The sequence below is a fragment of the Periophthalmus magnuspinnatus genome, chromosome 19 (genome assembly GCF_009829125.3).
Source record: "Periophthalmus magnuspinnatus isolate fPerMag1 chromosome 19, fPerMag1.2.pri, whole genome shotgun sequence".
NCBI lineage: Eukaryota > Metazoa > Chordata > Actinopteri > Gobiiformes > Gobiidae > Periophthalmus > Periophthalmus magnuspinnatus.
The window spans coordinates 11,395,787-11,420,083 of NC_047144.1; the positions used below are offsets into that span (position 1 = coordinate 11,395,787).

At 38.4% G+C, this 24,297-nt stretch overlaps 3 protein-coding genes and 1 long non-coding RNA gene across 4 annotated transcripts in view; 3 read left to right on the forward strand and 1 right to left on the reverse strand.

Moving 5' to 3' along the window:
- The window catches only part of cdk5rap3 (CDK5 regulatory subunit associated protein 3), a 312,712-nt gene that overhangs the window by 164,156 nt on the left and 124,259 nt on the right, over positions 1–24,297 (reverse strand). The window lies entirely within an intron of this gene.
- Positions 262–1,091, forward strand: LOC117387194 (uncharacterized). The gene is made up of 3 exons (XR_008649118.1): positions 262–338; positions 561–626; positions 1,026–1,091. It is a non-coding gene; the product is annotated as an uncharacterized LOC117387194 (long non-coding RNA).
- On the forward strand, positions 1,148–4,122 carry LOC117387193 (uncharacterized). The gene is made up of 5 exons (XM_055229437.1): positions 1,148–1,205; positions 1,992–2,189; positions 2,772–3,041; positions 3,134–3,226; positions 3,713–4,122. The coding sequence occupies exons 1-5, from the start codon at positions 1,163–1,165 to the stop codon at positions 4,120–4,122; spliced, it is 1,014 nt and encodes a 337-aa protein (XP_055085412.1). The 5' UTR covers positions 1,148–1,162.
- myo1d (myosin 1D) overlaps positions 5,393–24,297 on the forward strand; it is a 120,325-nt gene continuing 101,420 nt past the window's right edge. The window contains exon 1 of the mRNA XM_033984485.2: positions 5,393–5,831. Coding sequence (XP_033840376.1) covers positions 5,737–5,831 — 95 coding nt within the window. The 5' untranslated portion in view covers positions 5,393–5,736. The remainder of the gene's footprint in view (positions 5,832–24,297) is intronic.

Here is a 24,297-nt window from a genome sequence, read left to right on the forward strand (position 1 = left end):
TTTTGAATGGGGAAAAAGTCTTCAAACTGCACATGAAGCTTAAACCTATGAACAACAACAACAATTTTTCAGTACTTACATTATACCACATTGTATTTAAGCAATAAATGATCCTGATTTTGTTCGTTTGAGTACTATTTCATGAAGTAGCTGTTCTGGCTCACACATTAACACAGAAAATCCTTTTGTATAAGACTCGTGCCTGCAGACCCAGTAAAATGTCATGATTTACATAATGATTGTACAACTGTTGTTTTCCCCAGATGGTTGCCTTAGTCGTGGCTGTGCTGGTAACATTGTCGTCGTGTGCAGTCTGTTGTCCTGGGAGCCCAAACACTGTGAGTTTTGACTCTGTTCACAGCTAAAGTCGCAAAAGCAGATGGGAAATCAAACTCAACAAAGGATGATCGATGATATCCCAGATGTGATTTGGTGCAGACGGATTTATGTCTGTGTTTTGTTGCAGTAGCTTCGCTCAAAACGAATTAAACATGATTTTCAATTCAAAGCATCTGGACTTAAAATGTCACCCAATTGTTTTTTTTTTGTTTTTTTTCCAGACAGGGCAAGATCTGTGGGGCATGAAAGATCAACCAGTGTCTGTTCAACTCGCTGCAGTATTTAAGGTAATACAAAAGCCTATCCATGGGTTTCAGAATAATGAAAATCTAGAGCGTTGCCATGGAAATTAATGATTCAAAACAAGATAATGTGTCTTCAAAATGGCACCACAGAGCAGAAAGCTGTAACCCATGAATATGCTTGATCAAGTATAACATAAAGTGTCCACCACCTGCTTGTCTCCATGGAGATATTAATGCTTTCCCTGGAGTGTCCCACAGAATAATGATAAACTTGTTTAACTCTATGGAGACAAGCTATAGATACCATCAGACCAAGGTATTTTTGATGCAATAAAAATAAGCTAACGTAATAAATATGTGAAATGCCAAAAGCTGGTGATGTACTAACGATGCCACATAATATCAGGGTGTGCTTAAAGTGTATAAATATGATGGTTACAGGAGATGGAGAGTCTAAAGTGTGAACAAACAACACTTCAGCAGCAGCAGCAGAAAGCTCTGAATCAGGTATTGCATAATCTATGTATTTGAAATTATATTTGCTGACTAAATGTGTTATACTGTTTTGCCTTTAATAGATGCACAGGATTAGACTCAAAGAACAAGATCAAGACAGTGTTGGTAAGAGATCCACATTAGCTGTTCTTACATCATGTTGTTCATAATTCATAATTCCTCACACCTAACCTAACTAATAAAAAACAGACTAGTTGGAATATATGATATACGTGGAAGAAACCTTATAACTTTCTCATACCATCGTCAGGGAGAATTCTAATGCTGACTGCCCCATATTATTTTTGTATAACCGCACAGATAAACAAAGAAACTAAAACAGAAACAACTAACGCTCTGCACATGAACAGCCAAAAGGTTGTTAGATTTAAAAGTAAGTTATTTCTACTTGATGTGACCATGATATAAGCACATTAAACAACTCGCTCTGATAGTTGCTATATCCTCCAGTTGTTCAAGCCTAATAACATGAATATGTGACTAAATAACTTTATACAAATTGTTGTGCAAGTGAATGTAAATATATTGTTATTCTACTACTATGAACAAAGTATGTAGTATACAGTACAAAATTCCTGCTTTAATGAATCTTAAAAGGGCACTATGTAACTTTTGTGGTGGCTACCTGCTTGTCTCCGTGGAGATGCTCTGGGATGCTTACCTAGAATGTTCCACAATATGGCATTAAATTTAAACTGAATATTTTGCAATGTTTTTATTGCTCCTTGAATATTCTTACTGTGAGAATACTTGCCCTCCACAGATCTAACCTATAACTTAGCTGCATGACGCACTCTGCTTCTCTTGTGTCATTGATTTGCCAACATTATAGGAAAAGCAATAACATCTCCATGGAGACAAGCTGTGAATAATCTTACATGTGTATTACAGGGACTTACGCTCTAACTTACCTTACTGCTGCGAACGCTACTGAAGATGACGAGGATGAAGACCCACATTTCTCTGGAGAAAATGAATTGTCCAGAAGAGGTGACCCCTGTTTCCACTACACCGCCCTGGACCAGGTCTGGAGAGCCACTAACAGCACCACAAAGATAAAAAGGTGTGACCGCAACCTCAAATGGAACGGTGAGAGCGATCCCCAAAGGATTTTTTAATTTGTTCTAAAATTGAATGAACAATACGGTCTATGTCTATGCAGCAACATAATATACTTTGTCGAGATATGAGCCTCTTTGTAGTTCAAGTAATGATTTGTTAAAGTTTAGAGCTCATTTGACAAGCGTGTTTATGAAGTCCAAATTTACACTTGGTTAACTCCAGTTTAAGGGTTGTTTTTTTACCAGTAGATGGCAGATGTGAAACCTGTGTCTCTTTCCCCCCTCCCATTACTATTCTACATTCACACAGACCTGACAAAAGTCCTGGTTGAGATCTGCTTTAGTCCTGTTTCGACTGACTTAGGCTTGTATAAGGGTCTGTTCACATTTGCACATTCACCAGTCCAAAACCGGGACTAAACCATGACTAAACCTGAAACCAATCTTGGACTAGACCAGGACTAGAACCAAGCGCACATCAGGAGTAAACTGAGTCAAGTAAGGACAATTATGAATGCACATTAAAATGAAAGTGTTTCTATAGCAGTAAAAGTATTTATGGTATTATACTTATACACTATTATTTACCAGGCCATTACCATTATCACAGGTTGGTACCGCCTTTTCTACAATGGTAAGAGTCTTCAGATGCCCGAGAGGTGCATCCCAGTTGATAGATGTGGTACTCACGCCCCTCTATGGCTGGTTGGATCTCACCCCAGAAGAAGAGATGGTATCGTTACCCGTCAAGTTTGTGGCAACTGGAAAAAAAAGTGCTGTGCTTTTCGCTCCCCTCCCATCAAAGTCAAAAAGTGTCGTGGAAATTACTATGTCTACAAGTTTAGTCGACCATCGGCCTGTTACCTGGCGTACTGTGCAGGTACGAGCTGCTTTTAAAACATCATATTTCAGGGTTATAGTCTAGCGGGTTAGTCTAATGTATGCAGTGTGATCCTGATGGCCTATTTACAGATATAAACACTCTGAGATGTGGAAGGTGCCGGAGGAACCAGTCCTGTGTGAGCCGAGACAAGATTAACTGGAGGTGTAAGAGAAACAAGAGATGTAAGTACAAGTACAAGTCAAAGCCGCACTGTGTAACTTTTCTGATGGAAAGGTTTTCTAGTGATGTCCATGACTTGCTTGTCTTTGTAGAAAAGTTATTGCTTTGACTGAAATGTTCCACAGTATAGTGTTAAACAATAAAACTGCATTTATTCAATTTAAGTCTTTTATTGCTTTGAAAGACAAGCATTCTTCTGGTGTGCTGGCTCACCTCTCCACAGATCTGACTTAGTGGTGCCACATGCTTGTCTCTGTGCAAATAGATAAATTTAATTTGATACTGTGGAACATTGCAATATACTACTAAAATATGCCTTTATTACAACTACTACCAATATAGAGCTTTTATTGCCACTGATACTTCATTATTAGCTTACTTTTTCTACTACTATCTAAATTGCTTTCTATATATTTGTTTTATACATTTGAATTTTTACAGAAGTAGCCACACTTTGAATAACCATTTCTTTATCTTTCTCATCCTAGTTTCAAGCAGAAAGATCCACTTCTTCGCCTCTTTTCCTGGCCGCCTGCATGGCAAAGTGAACCGGGTTAAGTACACCAAAGTCTTTGTGAACGTGGGCCGTGGCTACAACAGGAGGACGGGGGTTTTCAAAGCTCCTGTCAAAGGGCTCTATCAGTTCTTCTTCTCCTCCCAAAGCCACTACACCAACCTCAAGACAGATCTGTGGCTCGTCGTCAACGGTTACTGGGTGGCTGTGTCTAGCACCCGAATCTCTCGTATTTCATCTGTGGGCAGTTTGACGTACTACATGACGTTCCTGCGCAGGGGCTCTGTGGTTTATGTGACCCAAAACAGTGGCAGGTCCTGGGCCAATAGCTTGTCCACCACCATCACGTTTGGAGGCTCGCTGCTAGTCCAGTATAAATCATGATGAATGTAATTTTGCGTTGAGTGTTGTATGGTTAAAGCTGCATTATGTAATTTTTCTAGTGAGGGGTGCACCACCTGATTGTGCCTATGGAGATGTTATCGCTTTGCCTGGACAGCTCCAAAGTATGACAGTAAACTTAATCATATTGATGTGTTTTATTGCTAAACGATACCATAAATACATATATTCTTACAATGAGTGGGCTTGCCTTTCCACAGAACTAACCTGTAGCGTGGCCTTGGCGCTGTCACACCTTTAAAGATTGATTTTCTGTTTTATTTTTTACATTGTTAGTTCAGTGAATATAAATATAAATAACTGCAATTTGAAATGATTCTGTTCATTCTTATGGTGCTTTTTTACACAGTATTTTTATTTGATTTCATTATTATGTGACTTCAAGATATTGCTATTTTTATATGAATTTTATATTTATATGTGTAAGCTTCTATGTTGTGTGCATTATTACAGTCAAAAATGTAAAAATAAGTCAATAAATCAGTATGCATCTACGCAAATCGAGTCTCTAGCTTTCTGTATTAATAATGGTTAAGAAATAAGAAATAATGGTTAAGAAATAACAATTGTTCTGTTTATCTGTTCATATGACTGAAAGGTTTTTATGAAGGTTTTTATTCCGCACGCTTCTGTTTTAATGTTAATTTTATAATGATTATTTTTGATTATTTATGTTTTGATTTGTTGTGTTTTTAATGTCTTTCTTAGTCTGTAAAGCACTTGGAGTTACTTTTTGTACGAATTGTGCTTCTAAATGTCTTACAATAATTGTGCATTTACCGCTGTCTTCCACAAGATGGCGCCCTCATCTCAAGGTGTGCCCATTTCCCATCAGAGCCAACCATACATATTACATTGCCTATAAAATCGAAGCTTTCCCTGGATTTTTAAAAAACTGTGTATGTTTACTTTTGCCAACCTCCGAATCACTTTTCATTTTTTTGGATTAACCTATAAAACTATAAACAAATCAATTTTTTTTCAGCCCATGCTAAATTCCTAAGCTGCCCCAGTTCTCCTTATATGGCAGCGATGGCATTACAAATGATCAAACCAATTATTGTGGGTTTTTTCCTGTATGAAATCGATGCGTCACCGCTCAGCTATGCCCTGTAGACACTGGAGTTAGTGGTCTTGACAAATACTTGTAATATTTTTGAGCACACAGGGCCAGACAGACCCACACCTCTACGGGGCGGGGGGCGGGACATAAAGCAGGCGGCTTGAATCTGATTGGTGGATGTTTTACCCCGGTCGACAGGAGACAAACTCCAGGAAAAACGAAGCCCACGATGTAACGGGATAACGCTTACCTATTTTACGCGCAAACTTTGTGTAGACATGAGCCGCGTTTTCGTTTAAAACACAGTATAAGTTGGTAAAAGTAGTTGTGTACTTTCCAGATCAGCTTTTGTTTTTGTGCCACGTTTTCCAACATGAGGGACACTGCTGTTTAAAGACGCGTTTGGAACTTAATGGACTTGGAGGTGATGAGAGAGGCGCGCACATGCTTTTCGTCCTCAGACACTCCAAAATTGTAGAGTAGTGTTTTTTTTATGTTTTTCGTTGGATTTTATTGAGCAAACACTGCAGAGGATGGCTGAACACGAGAGCCTGGAGTTTGGAAAGGCTGACTTTGTTCTGTTGGACCATGTTTCTATGGAGGAGTTCATGGGTAACCTCAAACTCAGGTAAGAGTCATTCCCCCTTTGAAGTTACAAAAGCCAGACATATCCATTGTGAGTCATCCAAGCTCACCATGCCCATAAAACCATAAACAAAGTGAGGTATAAAAGCATTAGCTCTATTGTTAGTCCACTTCAACAGGTGACACGTTTCCAGATTGTTATTTTAAAATGGTTTGGTGTCTTTTGAGTTTAGATCAGTGCCTGTCTGTAACTGTATGCACCTGTATCAGCCCTAGGAACCACATCCCATGCCCTGTCTTAAGCTGTGTTCACACTTGTCCTAATTTGCTCCTGGTTTGAGCCCAGTTTAGGCTTGATGTAGTCTTGTTTTGGTCTTGATCCATTGGTTTAGTCTAGTTTAGTTTAGTTTAGTCCCTGTTTTGATGTAATGTGAAGTGTCAAAGTAGCCTGAAATAATAAGCCAGGGGGACTTTTTTTTGCCTTTTTATATTGATTCATACATATTGAAAGGTGTACTATGCAAGTTTATTGAGCACTAAACACCCAAAATGAAGATATTTTTAATGCCGTACTGTGAAAAGTAACCAGAAAAGTTACATAGTGGACCATTTAACGCTTGAGGTTTGATTCAACAATGCTTTAATTATGTTTCAACTATGTAGCCGTCAACGCCCCAAATCTACTACACCATTCTTTCATTCATATTTCAGACCGGTTTTGATCAGCTGCTTGTGGCTCTGTGTCAAATTTGTGTCAGGTGCGGCACAGTTTTCAATGAAAGGCAACACAGAAAGAGTTGAGGCCAAAGGAAACGGTTTCCTCTCCTTCTCCTCCTCCTCCTCCTCTCTCCTTTCCCCTCCTCATCGGTAACGAAAGTGCAATGTGATGAGTGTGGGATCTTTTACTAGACCTGCATAACTTTGGGTAGCTAATAGGCCAATAAAACAGGCTGTCAGAGGCATACCAGGCTTACTAGAAAACCAAAGGATTGTTGAGTATTTTGGGAACTTTTCTCTGTTCATTACAACACTAGTCCTAAGCATATTTAAAATACAGTAGAGTTGATGCTGTGCTAAAAATAGGTCTCTAATTAATACGATGACATTGAACCTTTCCAGATGTTTTAGCGTTGTGAAATAAAATGTGGGGCATTCGGCAGTTGTTAAATGGAAATAAGCTGATACTTGAAAATAGATGTACACATAACCTTCTCCATCAGTACCGTCCAACTCACCACCTTAGATCAGCCAGCGCCAACCTCCTCGCTCCCATCATCAGGACAAAGTACCAAACCATCGCCACTGCCGCCCCCGACCTCTGGAACTCACTCCCACAACCCATCAGGAACTCCGACTCACTACAGCGCTTCAAATCACTGCGTCTTTGAGCATCCAGAAAGCACTATACAAGTCTGATGTATTATTATTAAAAGAATTGGGGATGAATAAAAGTAATCGATACTCAAATTGGCAGTTTGTTGTCACCCAAAACATGTTTCAGTTCAACCAGTCATGCATTCACTTCATCCAAATATATTTTTACAAAACCTTAAAACTTGAAAGCCAGTTATTGTTGTAATTACATATTTGTCTCTACAGTCCATAGTTGCTGCAGTTACACACTCCGACTCCTTATAGGAAAGGTCAGCAGGCAATACTGTTTGGTTTTACAATGAAATCCTTTGACATCCTTTGGCTAGGAATAGAGAGAATATACAGTATCCTATAGGAAAAGTCCACTTTCCTTTGAAAAAACCTGTTTAATGTAACTTCAAGTGCCAACATTTTAGACCGTTTGCTCTATAAGTCAAATATATTAGGACATTGTTGGTAAGACTGTCAACACCACTAGTGTTTCCACTCATTCACCTGCTTCCTCTGGTCTCTGCACAACCATACATCCTCACACATAACCCCATTGTTTAAATCCTACTTGTTATTTATTGTTTTAGCCCTGAACATTTCTTCAGAGGAACTATGAGTAACATGGACTAAATATCTGGTCCTGGTTTTGGGTGTGTTCGCACTGACCTTTCTCCCGTAGCTCCTTTTCCTTCTATGGGCAAAGAGCTCTTACTTATTACAGGAAAGAATGTCCTTAAACTGTTTGTCGCTATGGTTCTGCCAAGGAGGGCAATAGATGGGCATAATGTTGAGTTGTATTTTGTCCATGTTATACAAAACAACAAGATTAACGGCAATCTAATCAAAACGCAATTAGAAAATCGCAAAGGCTGCAGTTTTTTAAGTACCATCATTTCCTCTACAAAGTATCCTGTACAAACTGCTAACCCTGCAGTGTGAAACATATTTATGTGATTCTTGCATCGGTTTGTCAGTTCATATTTCAGAATTTTTGTCAGTTTTTCTGGACACTTTCAAAATGTTAACTTTAAACAGAATCCTTTTATTAAAATTATTATCAAAATCGTAAATCGAGTTGCAATTAGATATGTTTCCTTGTTTCCTGTCGTTCAGCCTTAAAAGAACTATATTATGATATTTTCTGATCTATGTTATAATGTTGTTTCCTGGAGTTGTGTTTTGTTTCATTCACACACAAGTTCTTCTCTCAAACTGAAAACACTCCACCTTTTCCACCTTTCGATGTCATGTGGTAATACAGGAAGTGCTCCACTGTGTTTTTAAACTCCACACACCTTCACTAGAAACATTTGGATCATTCCTGCCTTGGAATTGCCAATCTCTGCGGAACTAAAAATAAAATGTAGCTGTTAACTTGAAAATTACCACTACACGACATTACAAGATGGAACAGAGTATTTTGAGAAAGAAAACACAACTCCAGGTATGTTTTTGATGAGGTAACAACATTATAACATGTATAAAAGCTCAAAAGAGTAAGTTTTGCGTAATATAGGACCTTTAAACCGTATAATGCATCTCTTTGTCTTCGCACATATAACTGTTGGTTACTTTCTCCATACATTAGCCCAGTTGTGCGTCTCCCTCTGGCAGTGGGACCGTTCTGTCCAGGGCCATGTGTGCTGTGTTGTTTGTGGAGGGTGTGACCACTCGGGAGGGCTTCCTTTTTGCTCCCTCTCCCCCTCTGCCCATGCTGTTGTACACGTCCAGTCCAGAGCAAAAGAGAGACCATCCACTGCTGGGACTGCTCTAATTCGGATTGTGATTATCATTCATTCTTCAATTAAACAAACAGGGAGATATTAAAAAAAATCAGAATGACATGGGTTCTTGTTCTGCCTTTAAAAACCTGAGTCACATATAATTATATATCTATACTGCCTCTACAGGTTAATGCACATGTACAAGCAAACAGTCAATCAGGTTTATTTGGCTATTTGTTCATTGTGTTCAAAAATAACACACATAAATGCAAAATATTTCACATTTTGCATATATATTTCAAAATAAATGAACAGTTCTTAAAAAGCAGTGGGAAGAAGCTCATTTGCCCAACCCCCTTTTAAAATGCCATGATATGATCATGATTTCAATTATGAATGGTACTGACAAGGTATTGGACAGTTAAAATATATATAATTTGTCCCAATTCCTCCATGTTTTGTGTCTACAAAAAGCAACTTGGATCTTAGCTTTACTTATTTGTTGGTTAGTATTGTACAGTTCATGCAGTAACCTCAACTCTATTATAGTTTGGGTATTTTTCCTAATGTCTCTAAACTGCTCCGGCCCCGGTGGCTCATGGGAGGCTGGTCTGGAGGAAGATTGCAGAGATTGCTGGTTTCCTCTCAGACTCGCAGTGACATGGACTGCACTGATGCAGGCTGAGCTGTGTGGTTTGCTCCAGTCTAAAATAGAGCCCTGTAGATGTCCGATATGTAGTGGAAATGCTGCCGTCTGCACAAGTTCCAGCAAATTCTTCCAGTTTCATGGGAGCTGGTTTTGTTGAGCTGATTATACATGAATGATGATTACACTGATTCGATGATTGTGTGGCTTCAGGGAGTTGACTAGTCCATATTGGCTATAAATCTGCCTTTTGAATAAATACAGGCTGTATTCTCCGTATGCGTGGTAGTATTTTTACTGTTCTACTATGTTAACTTGATTTTAAAACTAAGGTCATCTTGATTTCTATACCTATATTTTTTTTAAACTATTCATGAAATGTTGAAATTCGTCTTTTTCTTTCCTGTGCAAATGAGTATCCAGTTTTGATTCTAGTTTTGTATTCGTTTGTTGATTTGAGGCCTGGGCCTACAGGGGTGCAAAAGGGCACATTGCAACCTTATTTTAAAATACTTCCTGAATAATGACTCTTAATGGGAGAGTATTGTCTTTGCACTCCTTTGAAACTCATACATCCTCATTCAATTTGGTCTGGACCCGCCGCTGGTTGATTAATTTATTTTTTGTCAGCCTCAATTGTAACTCAGTGGTTTTGCACATAGACCAGTACCTCAAAGTCTGTTTTAAGTAATAACTGTAGTACCGGTAATAGTTTTATTTAACAGGTCTTGGTTTGAGTAAAAACTCTAGTCCAGCTGACCTATTTTTGAACCAATTTTAACAGTGTGTAACTTGTACTCGTCTTTTTGTTCTTTACGTTTGATTCGTGTGATATTATGTATATGTAGGCCTGTCACGATAACAAATTTCCAAGATCGATATATTTCTAGAGATGTACTGCGATAAACGATAATAAGGACACTACTGTATGCCACTGACACTGACATAAAACAAGATAATCCCAGTACACTGTTATTTAAATTGCCAGTATCATTAAAAGGCCTTAGCTGCAACAAATAAACAGCAGAATGAAGCAATAATTATCCATGGAAGATACTTTTTCAACCTTCTATAGCTCAAATCGTTTCGTATTAAAAGTCCAAATCCAAAAACAAAGCAAAAACCTGGGTTTGCCTTGAGGTCTCACCAAAGGAGCTGAAGGAAGTGTCTGGGGTGAGGGAAATGTCTGGAGTGGAGTCCCTGCTTGGACTGCTGCCCCCATGTCCCGGCCCTGGATAAGAGTTAGATCGTGACGGGCCGATGTACACGACTCAAGAATGTACGTTTATAAAGTAAGTTTATGGGACTGTGCACATAAAGTGAATCAGTTTGACCTTTGAACTCTCTGAGGACTTTTGACAGTACGCTGCTGTATGACTGACCGGGTCGAAGAAAAAGGAAACTGTCACTTCCTCGCCCTTCCTCCTCCTGTATTTCATTACAGCGTGGACCTCCATGTGTTTAGTTTAGATGAGTGTTCTGTGTGGAAAACATGCACCAACATGTGTCATTCAAACCTAGAATAACATTAATCTTTCAAGTTTTATCGTGTTTTTTCTTCAATTTCTTTATCTACGGGTCATTTGGAAAAGGTGTTGGCCTCGACTTTTATCTTCTAACAACTAAACAAGGCCATCAGAGGACTGTTTTCCATTACGTAGTGAACTGTCCCTCAAAGAAAATTCATATAAGGCATAACAGTTGGATTGTTTTTACGTAAATCAGATTCTGTGTTTACTATAACATTATTATAGGTGTGGCATTTTCAAAAATACAGTAAAATAAACATGCATCATACATACATCATTTTCCAAACTATTAAAGAAGCTTCTGTCTGTAAACAAAGGGCAGGGATCCAGAAATTTCAATGTTTATTGTTACATCAAGGAAAAGACTCAATTTGGATACTACAATGATGATGATAACTACAGTGTTAAAGTACAATAGAATGTCATTTTCTACGTAAAATACTTTCTTCCTTTATTTATCTTACCTTTAGTTACCTTTGTCCTATTAATGTATTTTTCAGACTCGATACTAACTGTTATTATTATTTTTGGGCCAATATGTGTGTCTGATTCTGATTTTTTAAGTAGTAGTAGTAAGTAGTTTAAGAAGTACTCCCCCAAGTTCTTTTTTTTAACCACAAACCTTCAATAGAGCTGTAGAGTTATGCTTTGTGCAACTATCTCTTTGCAAGTTTTAATATAAAGCTTTGTGTGTATTTTTTAGGCAGCAGATCGATCAAAGCAACATATCGGATTGTGCTGGAGATTAGCTGATACGCTAAATAGTCCAAATATCGGCCTGATATATCGTCTGTCTATGTCTAAAATTTTGCATATGAGTTCAAATCTTTAACTTTTTTTTTAAACAACTGTAAGAAATCTTGGTGTTTTATTGTTTTCTTATTTTTTGCCTATGTGTCTGTGTATCTCTCTTTGTTGAAGCACTCTGGGCAGCTTAAGTTGTATTTAAATATGCTGTTTAAATAAAATCAAATTGAATAAAACCCTCCACAAACCGAGACCACCATGACACTCACTGCTCTTCTCTGATGTGGTGGATTTCTTCTTTAGGATACATTATAATGGCCCAGGTGGCACTTGAATATTTGCTCTGTGCTCCTTTGTTCATTCATTGCCTCCATAAAACCAAAGTCCATGTGCAGAACAGAGGCAGCACGTCCGCTTCCTGGTGCTCTCAGACCTGGTAGCCATGACTCGGGTAATATTTATAGATTTAGTGGGAGATGGACAGATTTGCTCATTCCTCCGGTAGCTTTTAAACACAGCCAAGACTGGGGAGAGGATGTCGGCTACAATCATTGGCTTATAGTGTTTTTGAGGCATTCGATAGGCCCACTGGGTTAACAAAACAGACCACTTCTTGCATGTGTAGCCAAAATTCACAAGAAATCCCTTTTTTTAAGTCGCTATTGCCCTCTGGCCAAAGGGATTGAGTTGAAATGATTAAAATGGAGAACCAGTGGAGTCATAGACAAGTTTAAAAAAAGAACTTGGAGCGCAAAGAAGTCCAGTTTTACCGCAACTATTTCCATACGACCGACAGTAATCTGAAACACATTACATAAACAGAATACAGGGGGACAGTTCTACTCAAAATAAGAGCTGCAATGGTTTAAACGTTTCATTTGGGACCAACTGCAGAGAAGTGTCCTCTCTGAACCTCTGCAGCTCAACATTCAGATCATATAAACACTGTGTTGGGCGGTTACCAGGTCACAGTAATCATATGCATTCTCAGTTTTGAAGAAGTAAGTCAGGACCTAGATATGGTTTTCTATGAATGTCCCATTTTTGGAATTCTTGTGGTTTCTTGGGTCGTCACACACAAAAATTTGTATTCTTTTTTTCATGCATAATAGAGCAAAATACTAAGCTGTTTTCAAGGTAGGCTCAATATAACATCTGTTGCAACTTTCAGGTTTTTTATCCCTTGTTCAAATTAGTGTTGTCATAATACTAAGGAATTGGCTTGATACTCAAAATTGATTCCAATACCAATAAAAATAGTAGATAAATAGATAAAAAAGTACTCTTTCTATAGACATTAGAATTTGACTTTCAATATTAAAGCATAGGATTTTCTTTTATATTACTATGTGGCCTTATATTTGTGTGACCCCTCAGTCGTCCAGGTAGGTCCCATAGTGGTCCATGGGCGTATAATAGTCAATGTGTCTTATACTTGTTCTGATACAGCTCAAAATCATTCTAAAGATATTCAGGAAAGACTCATTTCTGTCCTATGAATTTGACGTTTTAGTATCGATACCTGCTCAAATGAGTTTCTAGTTTCGATACTGTTTTTAGTAACGATTAGTATTTGATTTTTGCTACTTTTGCCCTAGTTGCGCTTACACTTTATGATGTTCTTTAAGTTACATTTAGTCATATTAAAGAAGCATTTATGAGAAAAGCGACACATACATGAGTTATAAACACAAAATGGCAAAACGTTTCTGAGTCTCGGCCTTTTTAAAATTACCAGTGTATGTAAAAGTAATCTAGTAATTTGACTTTTAGTACAAATTTTACTGTTTTTTTTTAAATTATATATGCCTAAAAACTTCAATCACCGCGGCACCCTTTTCCTAGCATGCCTAATTTGTCTGCACTATTTAATTAAAGACTTTCACCTTCCCCATAAACCTTTTAATGCCCCGAAGGTAGCTCCCAGTTAAAAGCCTTCTACCTCCTGATTTAACAAGAAACCGCATCCCCCGTCTGCTGTCTGCAACACCATCCCATTAGACTACACTTCCCAGAATACACCACACTATTCGATCCTGGTTTACACCGGTAATGAACCGGAGCTAAACAGGAGTCAGCTTGCGTTTCTCCCTAGTGATCAGTGGGACTCAGGTGGCGGGTGCTGTGGCCTTTATTGTCCCGGGCCCATGGGTGCTCTTTGTTTGGCCTATGATGTCATAGGTGATATGTGTCAGAGGGTTATTGTTCCCTGATGCACCTGCTGGAGTCATGAACCAAAGCAGGAGTAGAATAACGTCTAACACTTTATTGTAAGGCATAGTAATGTATTGACCGCAAGGGGTCATAAAACAAGTTACTGTGTGCAAATGATTGAACCGTACTTTATTTTTGTGATCATGTTTGCTTCACATTTTATATTCAAATTTTTACAAACACAAACAATAAACTTTGATATAAAATTTTCAATGGAGCGCAGTAAAAACACAACAGCATAGTCATATTACATAAGTTTTTATGATTTTGATGCTTCACTTTGACAACTACACAATTGCCTCCAATGAAAGAATAATTTCTTTTAAGCCAAAGTATGTAACTTTTTAGGCAAAACTGACTAAAAGTGTTTTTGACTATCCCCGTAGATGAATTATTGAAATGTATGTACTTTCTGAAGACATCTATAAGTAGGTAAGTCAAGGCAAGTTTATTTGTATAGCACTATTCGTACACAAAGTAATTCAAAGTGCTTTACACAATAAAATCACAATACTAACATATCAAAAAGAAAATAAACCTTTCAGTCCAGTTCATTTTGACCCAGGATTTAAACATTGTCAAAGTAGAGGCCTGTCTCACATCTTCAGGAAGATTGTTCCAGGTTTTAGCCCATGTTTAGTCCTGACTCTGGGCACCAGCAGGAGGCCGGTCCCTGAAGTTCTCAGAGTGTGAGATGGTTCATATGGCATTACCATGTCAGAGATGTACTTTGGTGCTGGTCCATGGAGAGACTTGTGCACACAGAGCTGCTTTAAAGTCTATTCTCTGAGCTACAGGAGTCAGAGACCTGAGCACAGGACTCATGTGCTCGTACTTCCTGGTTCTAGTGAGGACCTGAGCAGCAGTGTTCTGGATGTACTGCAGCTGTGTTAACGCACGTTTGGAGAGGCCAGTGAGCAGGACGTTACATTAGTCTACCCTACTGGAGACAGATGCATGGATAAGTCTCTCTAAGTCAGGCTTTGACAGTTTACCTTTGATTTGTGCCATGTATGTTAGATGGTAAAAAGCTGCAGATGTTATTGATTTGATGTGGCTGTTAAAGTTCAAGTCTGAGTCCATTATTACCCCTAGATTTCTAGCCTAATTTGAAGGTTTTAGAGGGAGAAAGTGCTAGCAGTCACCTCCAGCCTCTCTTTGTTTCTGTGGCCAAAGACATTGACTTCAGTCTTGTCTGAGTTTAGCTGGAGTGCTTCTACTTCTTGAGCGATATCTTATTGTTTGCAGGAGATAAACAGTTTGAGGACTTGTGTTGTTGATACTTTTCCCCTTTATAATGGTCAGAATCCTGTACCATTTTCTCTTCTTCCCCTCACCCGTCTGTGGCTGTGCATGTTTTAGCGCTTGAGTTCAGATAGATTTCATGGTGCTCGGGGCTAGTTGAGTAACGTCTGGTCATTTTGGATCTGCTCCTTTTCTCTCTTTGGACATTCATATTTAAGCTCTCACATCAGCCACCGCCTGAGCGCTAAAACACATTCCCCCAACCTCCTCCAGTCTTCTCCAGTCAGTCGTTTACTCAGTGACATAACCTGCGGCCCATGGTAACAGATCCGGTAGGAGGTAATGTGCTGCACATGTCTGTGGTAGTCAGTGGCAGATGGCTGTGGTCCTGGAGCCACCTGATCTGCAGCAGCCTGTTACACATGGCTCCCATTTCCCAGTGTTCAGTGTTTAGGGTGAGGCCTCATGGGAACGTCCTGTGGTGACACTGAGAGGGGCTCTTAGGCATTGTTTTTGTACACTTTTACTCTTTTTTTCTGTTTAAAAGATGGTGTTGGACATGGAGAACTTGTCCATTTAACATTCACCTTTTCATGCCTAAATATGGCAAACTGTTTGGTAACCATGGTGATCAGCAATAATAAAACATTTTGGTTCTATTTAGGGATGCACTTATCCAATACTGGTATCAGAAATCAGACACAGGAAAAAACTGCAGGATCAGATATCTGCTTCTAAATATGGGTTCAGCTGTTATTCTGTTTGGGCCTAAAAATGTACAGTATATATGTTATAAGACTATTCCTTTAAGGGCTGTAGATGGCCCAGAAAGTCTCATCAAATTTGAACTTTTACTTACACAAAGCTGTTCAGTAGTCACATGTGGGATGAACGGCTACATAACACATACTTAAAGCTATTGAAATCAGTATCAGAAATGTAAAAGCTGGATTGGTGCATCCCTAGTTCTTGCACTATATGTTATTGGAGTGGCCCATAATAAACATTTTAAAATGAAGAGATATCAGCCAGGTCTAGAAATAGTTGTAAAAACTCCATGTATTGACCACTGAAGAAAATCTGCCCATCTTTTAACTTTTGTGCCCTCTCCAGTTTTTGCATTCATCTACATTTATGTGTTTGATATAGTGTTGTACTCCCTAACGGCTTTTGTTTAACTAGATGTATTTATATTTGTATTTTTTTAGTGATTTCTTCTAGATCCGCTCCTGTTTTCATGGAGTCATCTGCACTATCCTGAGACAGTGATGTGAACCTAGACAGTCGTGTTTGTGTTTTTAAACCTGATATCATCACATGTAGACGTAAGATTCTATGTCCAAAACAAAGCAAGTGTTGTGTTTATGGTTCCAAAAGCCTTGGGTGAGTGTTCCAGCTGTGGTGCTAACAGCCAAACCGCCTTTTCATTTGGACAAGATTGATGTGGGCCACGGGGCGGGTGCCGTGGCGATGGATGCCATGGCGATGGCTGGGTCCTGGGGCAGTCTAAGCTTTAACAACAGCTGCGGAAAATCCCTAATGCTCTGTACAGATGTGAGACGAGAGAGAGGTGTAGAAAGAGAGAGAGGAAGGGGAGAGGAAGAGAGGGAGAGAGAAGGAGAGAGGGAGATAGAGGTGTAGAAAGAGAGAGAGGGAGAGAGGAAGAGAGAGAGAGGTGTAGAAAGAGAGAGAGGGGAGATGGGGAGAGAGGTGTAGAAAGAGAGAGAGGGAGAGAGAGAGGGAGGGGGAGAGGAAGAGGTAGAAAGAGAGAGGGAGAGAGAGAGGGAGGGAGAAAGGAAGAGAGAGAGCGAGAGAGGTGTAGAGAGAGGGAGAGAGAGGTGTAGCAAGAGGAGGGGAGAGAGAGGTCGTAAGAGGAGGAGAGAGAGGTAGAGAGGGAGGCACGCAGAGAGTGAAAAGAGATTGAGAGAAGAAGGGAGAGCAAGGGAGAGGGAAATGCAGAGAGACGGAGAAGGCCAGGTCGAGTCCCCATGAGTCCAATGTGTTTTTATTGAGTCAGAGAATCAGATCATGCTGTCACTCAACACTGATAAATCATTAAAATGTGGTCAGATAATAAAAGTGGAAAGTTATGCTGGCAAGATAAGACAAGACCAGTTAATATGTCTAATATAATAACAATAAAACAATGTAATAACTGTATAAACTTTACCTATTTTTAAAGCACACAGTTTAGAGCTGCTTACAGTTTGATTAAAAATGTTCACGTCTTTCTGTGACGACCTTTGACCTTGTGTTGTTATAAAACACTATGATTACAGTAAATAATTTATTGGTTGAAATGTGCTGAATAGATACTGACACACATATCTACTGTCAATCTTGTAGTTAAAAAATCTCAAATCTAATCTAATACTAAAACGTACGCCTGGTTAATGTACATTCGTGGTGTGATTAAAAACAAAAGAATGAGTCCACGTTGCGTCACACTGTGCTGATGTTGTCTCTACCAGCAGCAGTGAAGTGTTTAACTGTGAGATTAAAGTGGAGCAGAGTCAGATTATGTGTGTTTATAATTCCGGGAGTGACCCTGACGTTCGCTGTCACACGTGCCCACAGCTCTCGTCCAGTGTCGGTCAAAGATCTGCTCCGTCTGATAAAGAGTGACATGTAAATCTATGCAAACAACACACTCTGTACAACTGTTGTATTTGTTTAAATGCAGCGTTGTAGGTGTGTTGGGTTCAATATAAGATCTATGCTTTTGTTAAACTATGTTGAGTGTCACAATAACTGTATAACAATGTACTTATGCTTTTTAAATCAATCAATCAACGTTTATTTATAGAGCACTTTACAACACTCAAGGTGACCAAAGTGCTTTCCAGTAAAATCAAATTAAAAACAAGTTAAAGTCATACTAAAACAGTAAAATGGCAGAATAAAATAGAATAAAATACATTAATACAACAAAATATAAATACTGATAATGTGTCACAACATTACTAAGTGTTGAAAGCCAGTCTGATTTAAAAAGACCAAAGTCAGTAATGGTGCGTATATCAAGAGGCAGTTTGTTCCAGAGTTTGGGCCCAGCCACAGAGTGTTTTTAGGAAACACATGAACCTGGTCAATATAGCTGTAATAATGAGGTTTTTTTTCACCAGCTTTATTCTCTCAAGTACAAACACCTCACCTATTGTCTCCTAAACAGTAGTGGAACAAGTACTCACGTAAATGTATCACATGAAAAATCTACTTAAGTAAAAGTATTAAAGTAACGGTTAAAAAATGTACTTAAAGACTTAAAAGTAAAAGTATTTCACACCAAGTTTGATACAGATTTGTGCTGAGTTTTGTTCAACAGAAACAATTGAGTGATTTTTTTGGTTTGGTCAGACTATGAACATGATCAAAACAATGAAACAAGCATAAAAAATACTTTGTACTTCAACTCCACTACATCTTTTAACTGAAATAAAATGAGATACCTGCTCCCAAATGTAGTGAAGTGAAAGTAAAAACTATCCACTTTTACTTTGTTATGCTCTATTCCACTGCTCCTGAGTGACTGTGGATTTAACCAATCACAGTAAAGCAGCAGATTGCTTTAGTTACCTCCTGGAAAAAAAAAGTACATGTGTACTGTGTTAGAATCAAATTTACGCTCTAAAAATCCTAATGTTTTTTGGCGTATTGTCCACAGCGCTCACTCTATAATAAGTCTCTAGTTACACATATCACCTTAGGACTAGGCAATATGATCACAATTACAAATAAAAATGTCTTTCAAAATGTATTTCCTCAACGTAAAAATGAAAAAAAGTCACATTTTCCCTCGTAAAAGTCTGAATGTTTCTTTTACAGCCCGAATCACTCCACACTGTGGTACATTTATGTTGAATTGGTAATACAATAACACACTATTAGTCTTTAATAAAATGTGTAGCCCTATATGCACTCCATCTTGAACTGTTTCCCTCAGACTGTATATGCTGAAAAACAATGGCGCCTTTCTTCTATCTAGTATATCTTGTATAATTGCTACATTTACCTCTTAATTATTTAGTCTCCAGTGTGTTGTGAACTTTTTCCTCGTCGTAAGGAATCATTGGTGAGAAAATGTCTTAAAATCACTCGCGCTCCTCCCAAGCCAACCATAAAACGTCCCACCCAAACACGATTGGAGCCAGCGGTCGTGCTCCGGCTTCTGGTCTGTAATTCCCATCTGTGTGTGTGGCATTCAGTCTGGTATTTTTAGGGTCAGACGAGGTTTCCTAATAGACTAAAAACGTGCTTCTCTTGTGTCAGCGAGCTCTTAAACAGCTTTAACATTGTGATATGATGAGTCGTGTTTAATCACCTGAATACTGTTTACGATTGCGTCATCTCCGTAGATTTCACGCACTGGCTCTGCTCGTGTTTCCTGGCACTTTTTGGGAGGGGCCCATTTTTGGAGAGACATCAAAAAGCAGCACGTTGGACCAGTTCAAATAAGGTCTAGAACACTGCTCACTTGTTGCACTGTTTTGTATTGTTGCAAGTTGTGGTGTTTGTTTTTTTTTATTGGTTTTCAATGGAGAGATAAATAATTGTACAGCAAATAGTGTAGTGTTTGCTAAATCAAAGCTGTCACGTCACAAAAAAGTGAAAACAACAACAACAAAAATATTATATGCACCAAAAAAGAAAAAAAAAAATATTAAAAATGATTTAAAAAAATATAAAATATATATAAAAATGTTTAAAGTTAATAAATAAATTAAAATAAACAAGAATAAACTGATAACACTGTATTATAAATGAAGCGTATATTTGAATTGGCGCACTTCCCAAACACTTCATGTCTGCTCAAATGTCCACTACAAACTAATAATCTCCAAACAAATAATCTCCTGACTATTAAGAGAAGAAGACTTTACCCTGAAGTCTAAACCTTAAACAAACAGTTGCGAAATGCTTTGAATTCTTTATCACTTGAGCAATTAATCTGTCAGTCTCCTCTGGGATTTGACTGCTTATGGACAGGTTTAAAATGCCTTCTGTATACTGTTTTCTGATTTTAAAGAAAACCTATTCTGTAAAATTTTGTTTTAAAAAATGTTATGTTTTTCCCCTTCTCATTTACCCTCTCAAAGTTGGATCTGGACTGATTTATGCATCTTTGAACAACTTATTACTTATTTTGATGACGCCATATTGCAGATTAATCCTCATTTACTTTGTACTTACTTTGTTCTTCAGTTTTATTTTCTTAATCTGTTATATGCATAGGATTCAGGAGAGTTGAATCTGCTACTCACTAGTGTGATCTGCAGCTATCCATCAGATGTGCCCATAACGTCTTTGTTGTAATGACGTTTACGCCGATGTCAGGTCCCATTGGGCACCGCAGTTTTTCTTATGTGAACTTCAGTGGACTTGCTTCTTTTATTAAGTCATTTTAGATAAATATTGCAGTTTAAATTGTGCAAATTATAACATAATGTCCTAAAAAACATCTCACAAAGGATACTTTTCTTCTAAAATTCCCTTTATATTCTGCATCTGCTCGTTGGAGTTTTGTATCTGTGGCCCTTGTTTTATGTAGTGTTTTCTTTAAATTCCTTGGATTGTCTGATTTTCAAATTGTAAATGGAGGACGTATGTAGCCTATTTAAACTGTTACTCCCGGCTAACTTGCTAGATCTCACAAAATCGCATTTCACGCCACAGCCTAAAATGATTCATAGTGACATGTATTTCATTTTTGTTTTTTTAGGTTTGTGATCAATAAATTTAAAAAGCTTATATTACACTTATTTTTGATTTATTTTATAAATCAACCGGGAGTTGTGTTTTGTTTCATTCACATGTTTAACACGTACGCCCTGCATATTTTAGTTCTTCTCTCAAACAGAAAACACTTTTTCCACCTTGTGATGTCACGTGGCAATCTCTATTGAACTCAAGATAAAAGGTGACTGTTAACTTGAAAACTACCATTCCATGACATCACAAGGTGGAACAGAGCATTTCGAGCTTTGGAGATGTAGAAAGAGTAATAATAAAGTGTTACTCAAACTCAACTTGAGGTATTTTTCATGTTTTTAAATTGATTTATTTATATTTTATATATTCTTTTAGATTATTTTGTTATTTATGCGCTGAGTCTTCTATACTCAAAATGAAGACAAACCAAAAAGTAAAACTAGCACACACACAACATTACTGTAGTGCCCCCATTCCTGTCATCCGTTCATCCCTCTCTATCAGCTTTTGGCTTAAACAAGTATAGATAACAGACAATACAAAGTGTTGCCAAATCTGAGCCAGCGTGACCCGCTTCTATAAAGCACACATCTGTATTCTCCTGTATCATGGCTCAAATCCCTTTAAGAGTAGAACAGCTGCTGTGCTATTTTTAAATGCAGCAGGTGGAAGGGCATCAGGGCTTTTAATGATTACCTCCATCGATCGAGCAGCGTCACAGGAAAATCATGTCTGTCAGGTTGTGGTTCATTGCGCATTGAGGTGTTTGCATTTTGGGTACAGTGATATAACACAGATACATATCTCTCTGCCCTAATTTCCAAGGAAGTATTGTGTTTACTGTTGGAAATGAGCCATGCTAGTTCTGTAGCAAGGTCACTGGGGTTTAGCAGGGCACATTTAACACTCCCACTGGTTTGCAATCAATATGAAGTGGATGGTTTCATGAGAATTTATTTCATCATTCAGCGTAGCATTTGTATTAATCACAATGCAAAAACATCGGCTTTACTCTTGCGCAGTAAATTGTGATTGTTTCAAAACTTTCCCTGACGATGTAAAGGGTGTATAGACCAGTTGGTGGTGAGTGACTTAACCCTTGACAAACACAGTTGACACGGCTCATAGTAAGTAGTTTATGATTGTTATTCAAAGGCAGAGTAATAAAAGCACAACACCCAGTTTCACATATCAAAGAATCTGTGTGCGTGTGTGTGCTTCTATTTGCGTGTATGTGTGTGTCTGTCTATGTGTGTCTGTGTGTCTGTGTGTGGGTGTGTGCGTGCATGCATGTGTGTGTGCGTGTGTGCTGCAACTCTAAAAGTATTTGCTTTGATAACATTTTTCAGGACAGGTCAGCATCAGATCAAAGGAGTATGCATATCCGTCCAGTAATTTTTTGCAGTTCTCAAAGACTAAAACCAGTGACTCTACAGATAACATACTGATGGTTTCCTTAGCAAATACTACTACTACTAGTACTACTGCTAATACACTGATAATAATAATAATAGATATTAATATTATTTTTTCCATATCTGACAGTCAGTGTATGAAAAAAAATCCTCAAATGTCACTGATAAAAGATATTGACCTTCCCTTAAAATAACCACAAAAATAATACACAATGATGTCAGACCTGATAAAAAAAAAAAAATAATAAAAAAATCTAAATTATAATCTAGTTTGTGCAGGAAATCATGGTACTTCAAAAATGGCAGTCTTTGCGATTTGCTAATTACGTTCATTCAAATTGTGATTTTTATTTGATTGTGATTAATCGCACTGCTCTTCCTCTTAGCAAAAGTGGACATGAATGAAATAAAAAAAAACAAAAACAAACATTTAAATCATATTTATTTTTTGCCATATTGTCCCTTCCTCTCCCCAAAATCATGACAGCTGTATTTTAAATCCTGTAGCTGACATTGTCCTGTCACTCTCTCCCTCCTCTGGGACCCTCCTCTGGGACCCTCCTCTGGGACCCTCCTCTGGGACCCTCCTCTGGGACCCTCCTCTGGGACACTGCTGCTGCTGGTGCTGCTGCCTGTGGCCCTCTGTCCTGGTGCTGGTGTGGGCAGGCTCTTTGTCAGCTCATGTGGAGGAAACAGAGGGACGTCTCACACTCAAAACAATGGAGAGGGTACAGCGCAGAGAGAGAGGGGAGGGAGTGGTGGAGGAGAGAGGGAGAGAGCTAGAGGAAAAAGAGAGAGGCAAGAGAAAAGAAGTAAAGAGGAGAGAGAGAGAGGGGGTAGATGAGAGAGTAGCGAGAGGGGAGATAGGGGAGGGAAGAGAGAGATAGACAAAAGAAAGAGAGGTGAGAGCGGGGTAGAGAGGAGAAAGGAGAGAGATTTGACTGAGGGAAGATGGGAGAGAGAAAGGGAGAGAGAGACAAGAGAGGGAGGGGGTAGAGTGATAAAGGAGAGAGAAAAGGGAGAGAAAGGAGAGAGAGAGGGAGGAGGGAGAAAGAAAGGAGAGGGGGAGAGAGCCCGGGCACAAAGGATGACTTCTGCTTTTGTGGCACATACAGAACATGCAGGGACATGGCAGATGCATTATAATGTAGCGGTGTATATGGGGCGCAAAATTCAATCAAAATCACAATTTATTTAATACAATCATCTTTTCTTTTCTTTTACAATCAAGCTGTAAAAAGGTTGTCTTCCAAACAATAGTATAGACATTTCTGTACTTTTGTGTTTAATTTAGAGGCACGTTTTAGCCATAATGTGATCAGAATGTTCTCATTTTGTCAATATCACCCAAAACTAAATCAATCGGACTCTTTACCCTCGTCTTCTCTGCTGTGGACTCACATGAGACAACTGCACATAGTGAAGGCTGTGGCTGCCCTCATTTGTTAAATAACATTACACTGTTTTGAGAATCCCTTATCTTACACTTACACTTGGACAAAGATTTAAGGACACAAATTAGAAGCATGTAAAAAGTCAAGGTCTTGGAGCCACAAAAACACAGACTACACAAAAATAATTGCACGTTTAGCCTCGCTGATTAGAGTCATGGCCAGACGTGATTCTCACTTTTATTTACTCAGTTACATTTGCTTTTTTAACTTTATTTTACGTTTAGAACTTTTTGATAAAATTGTACACCATACTTTAACTCCTACTTGAGTAATATTTAGTTTGAAGTAACATTACTCTTATTTGAGTGAAGGTTTTAATTACTCACTGTGAGACACTGTATAAATGACAAAAGGTTTATGTTGACAATATTAAATGAGTAGAATTTTTTTGTACCCACTGCTTTTTTCAGATATGATTTTTCTTTTTTTTAATTTTTGGTCTATCCTTTGAAAGTACCATA

What these genes read in the sequence shown, in the direction of transcription:
- LOC117387193 (XM_055229437.1), top strand. Translation starts at nt 1,163, where the DNA reads ATGCACAGGATTAGACTCAAAGAACAAGATCAAGACAGTGTTG. An exon ending in CCGCAACCTCAAATGGAACG is followed by an intron (nt 2,190 to 2,771) that starts GTGAGAGCGATC and finishes CCATTATCACAG; the next exon opens with GTTGGTACCGCCTTTTCTAC. An exon ending in TTACCTGGCGTACTGTGCAG is followed by an intron (nt 3,042 to 3,133) that starts GTACGAGCTGCT and finishes GCCTATTTACAG; the next exon opens with ATATAAACACTCTGAGATGT.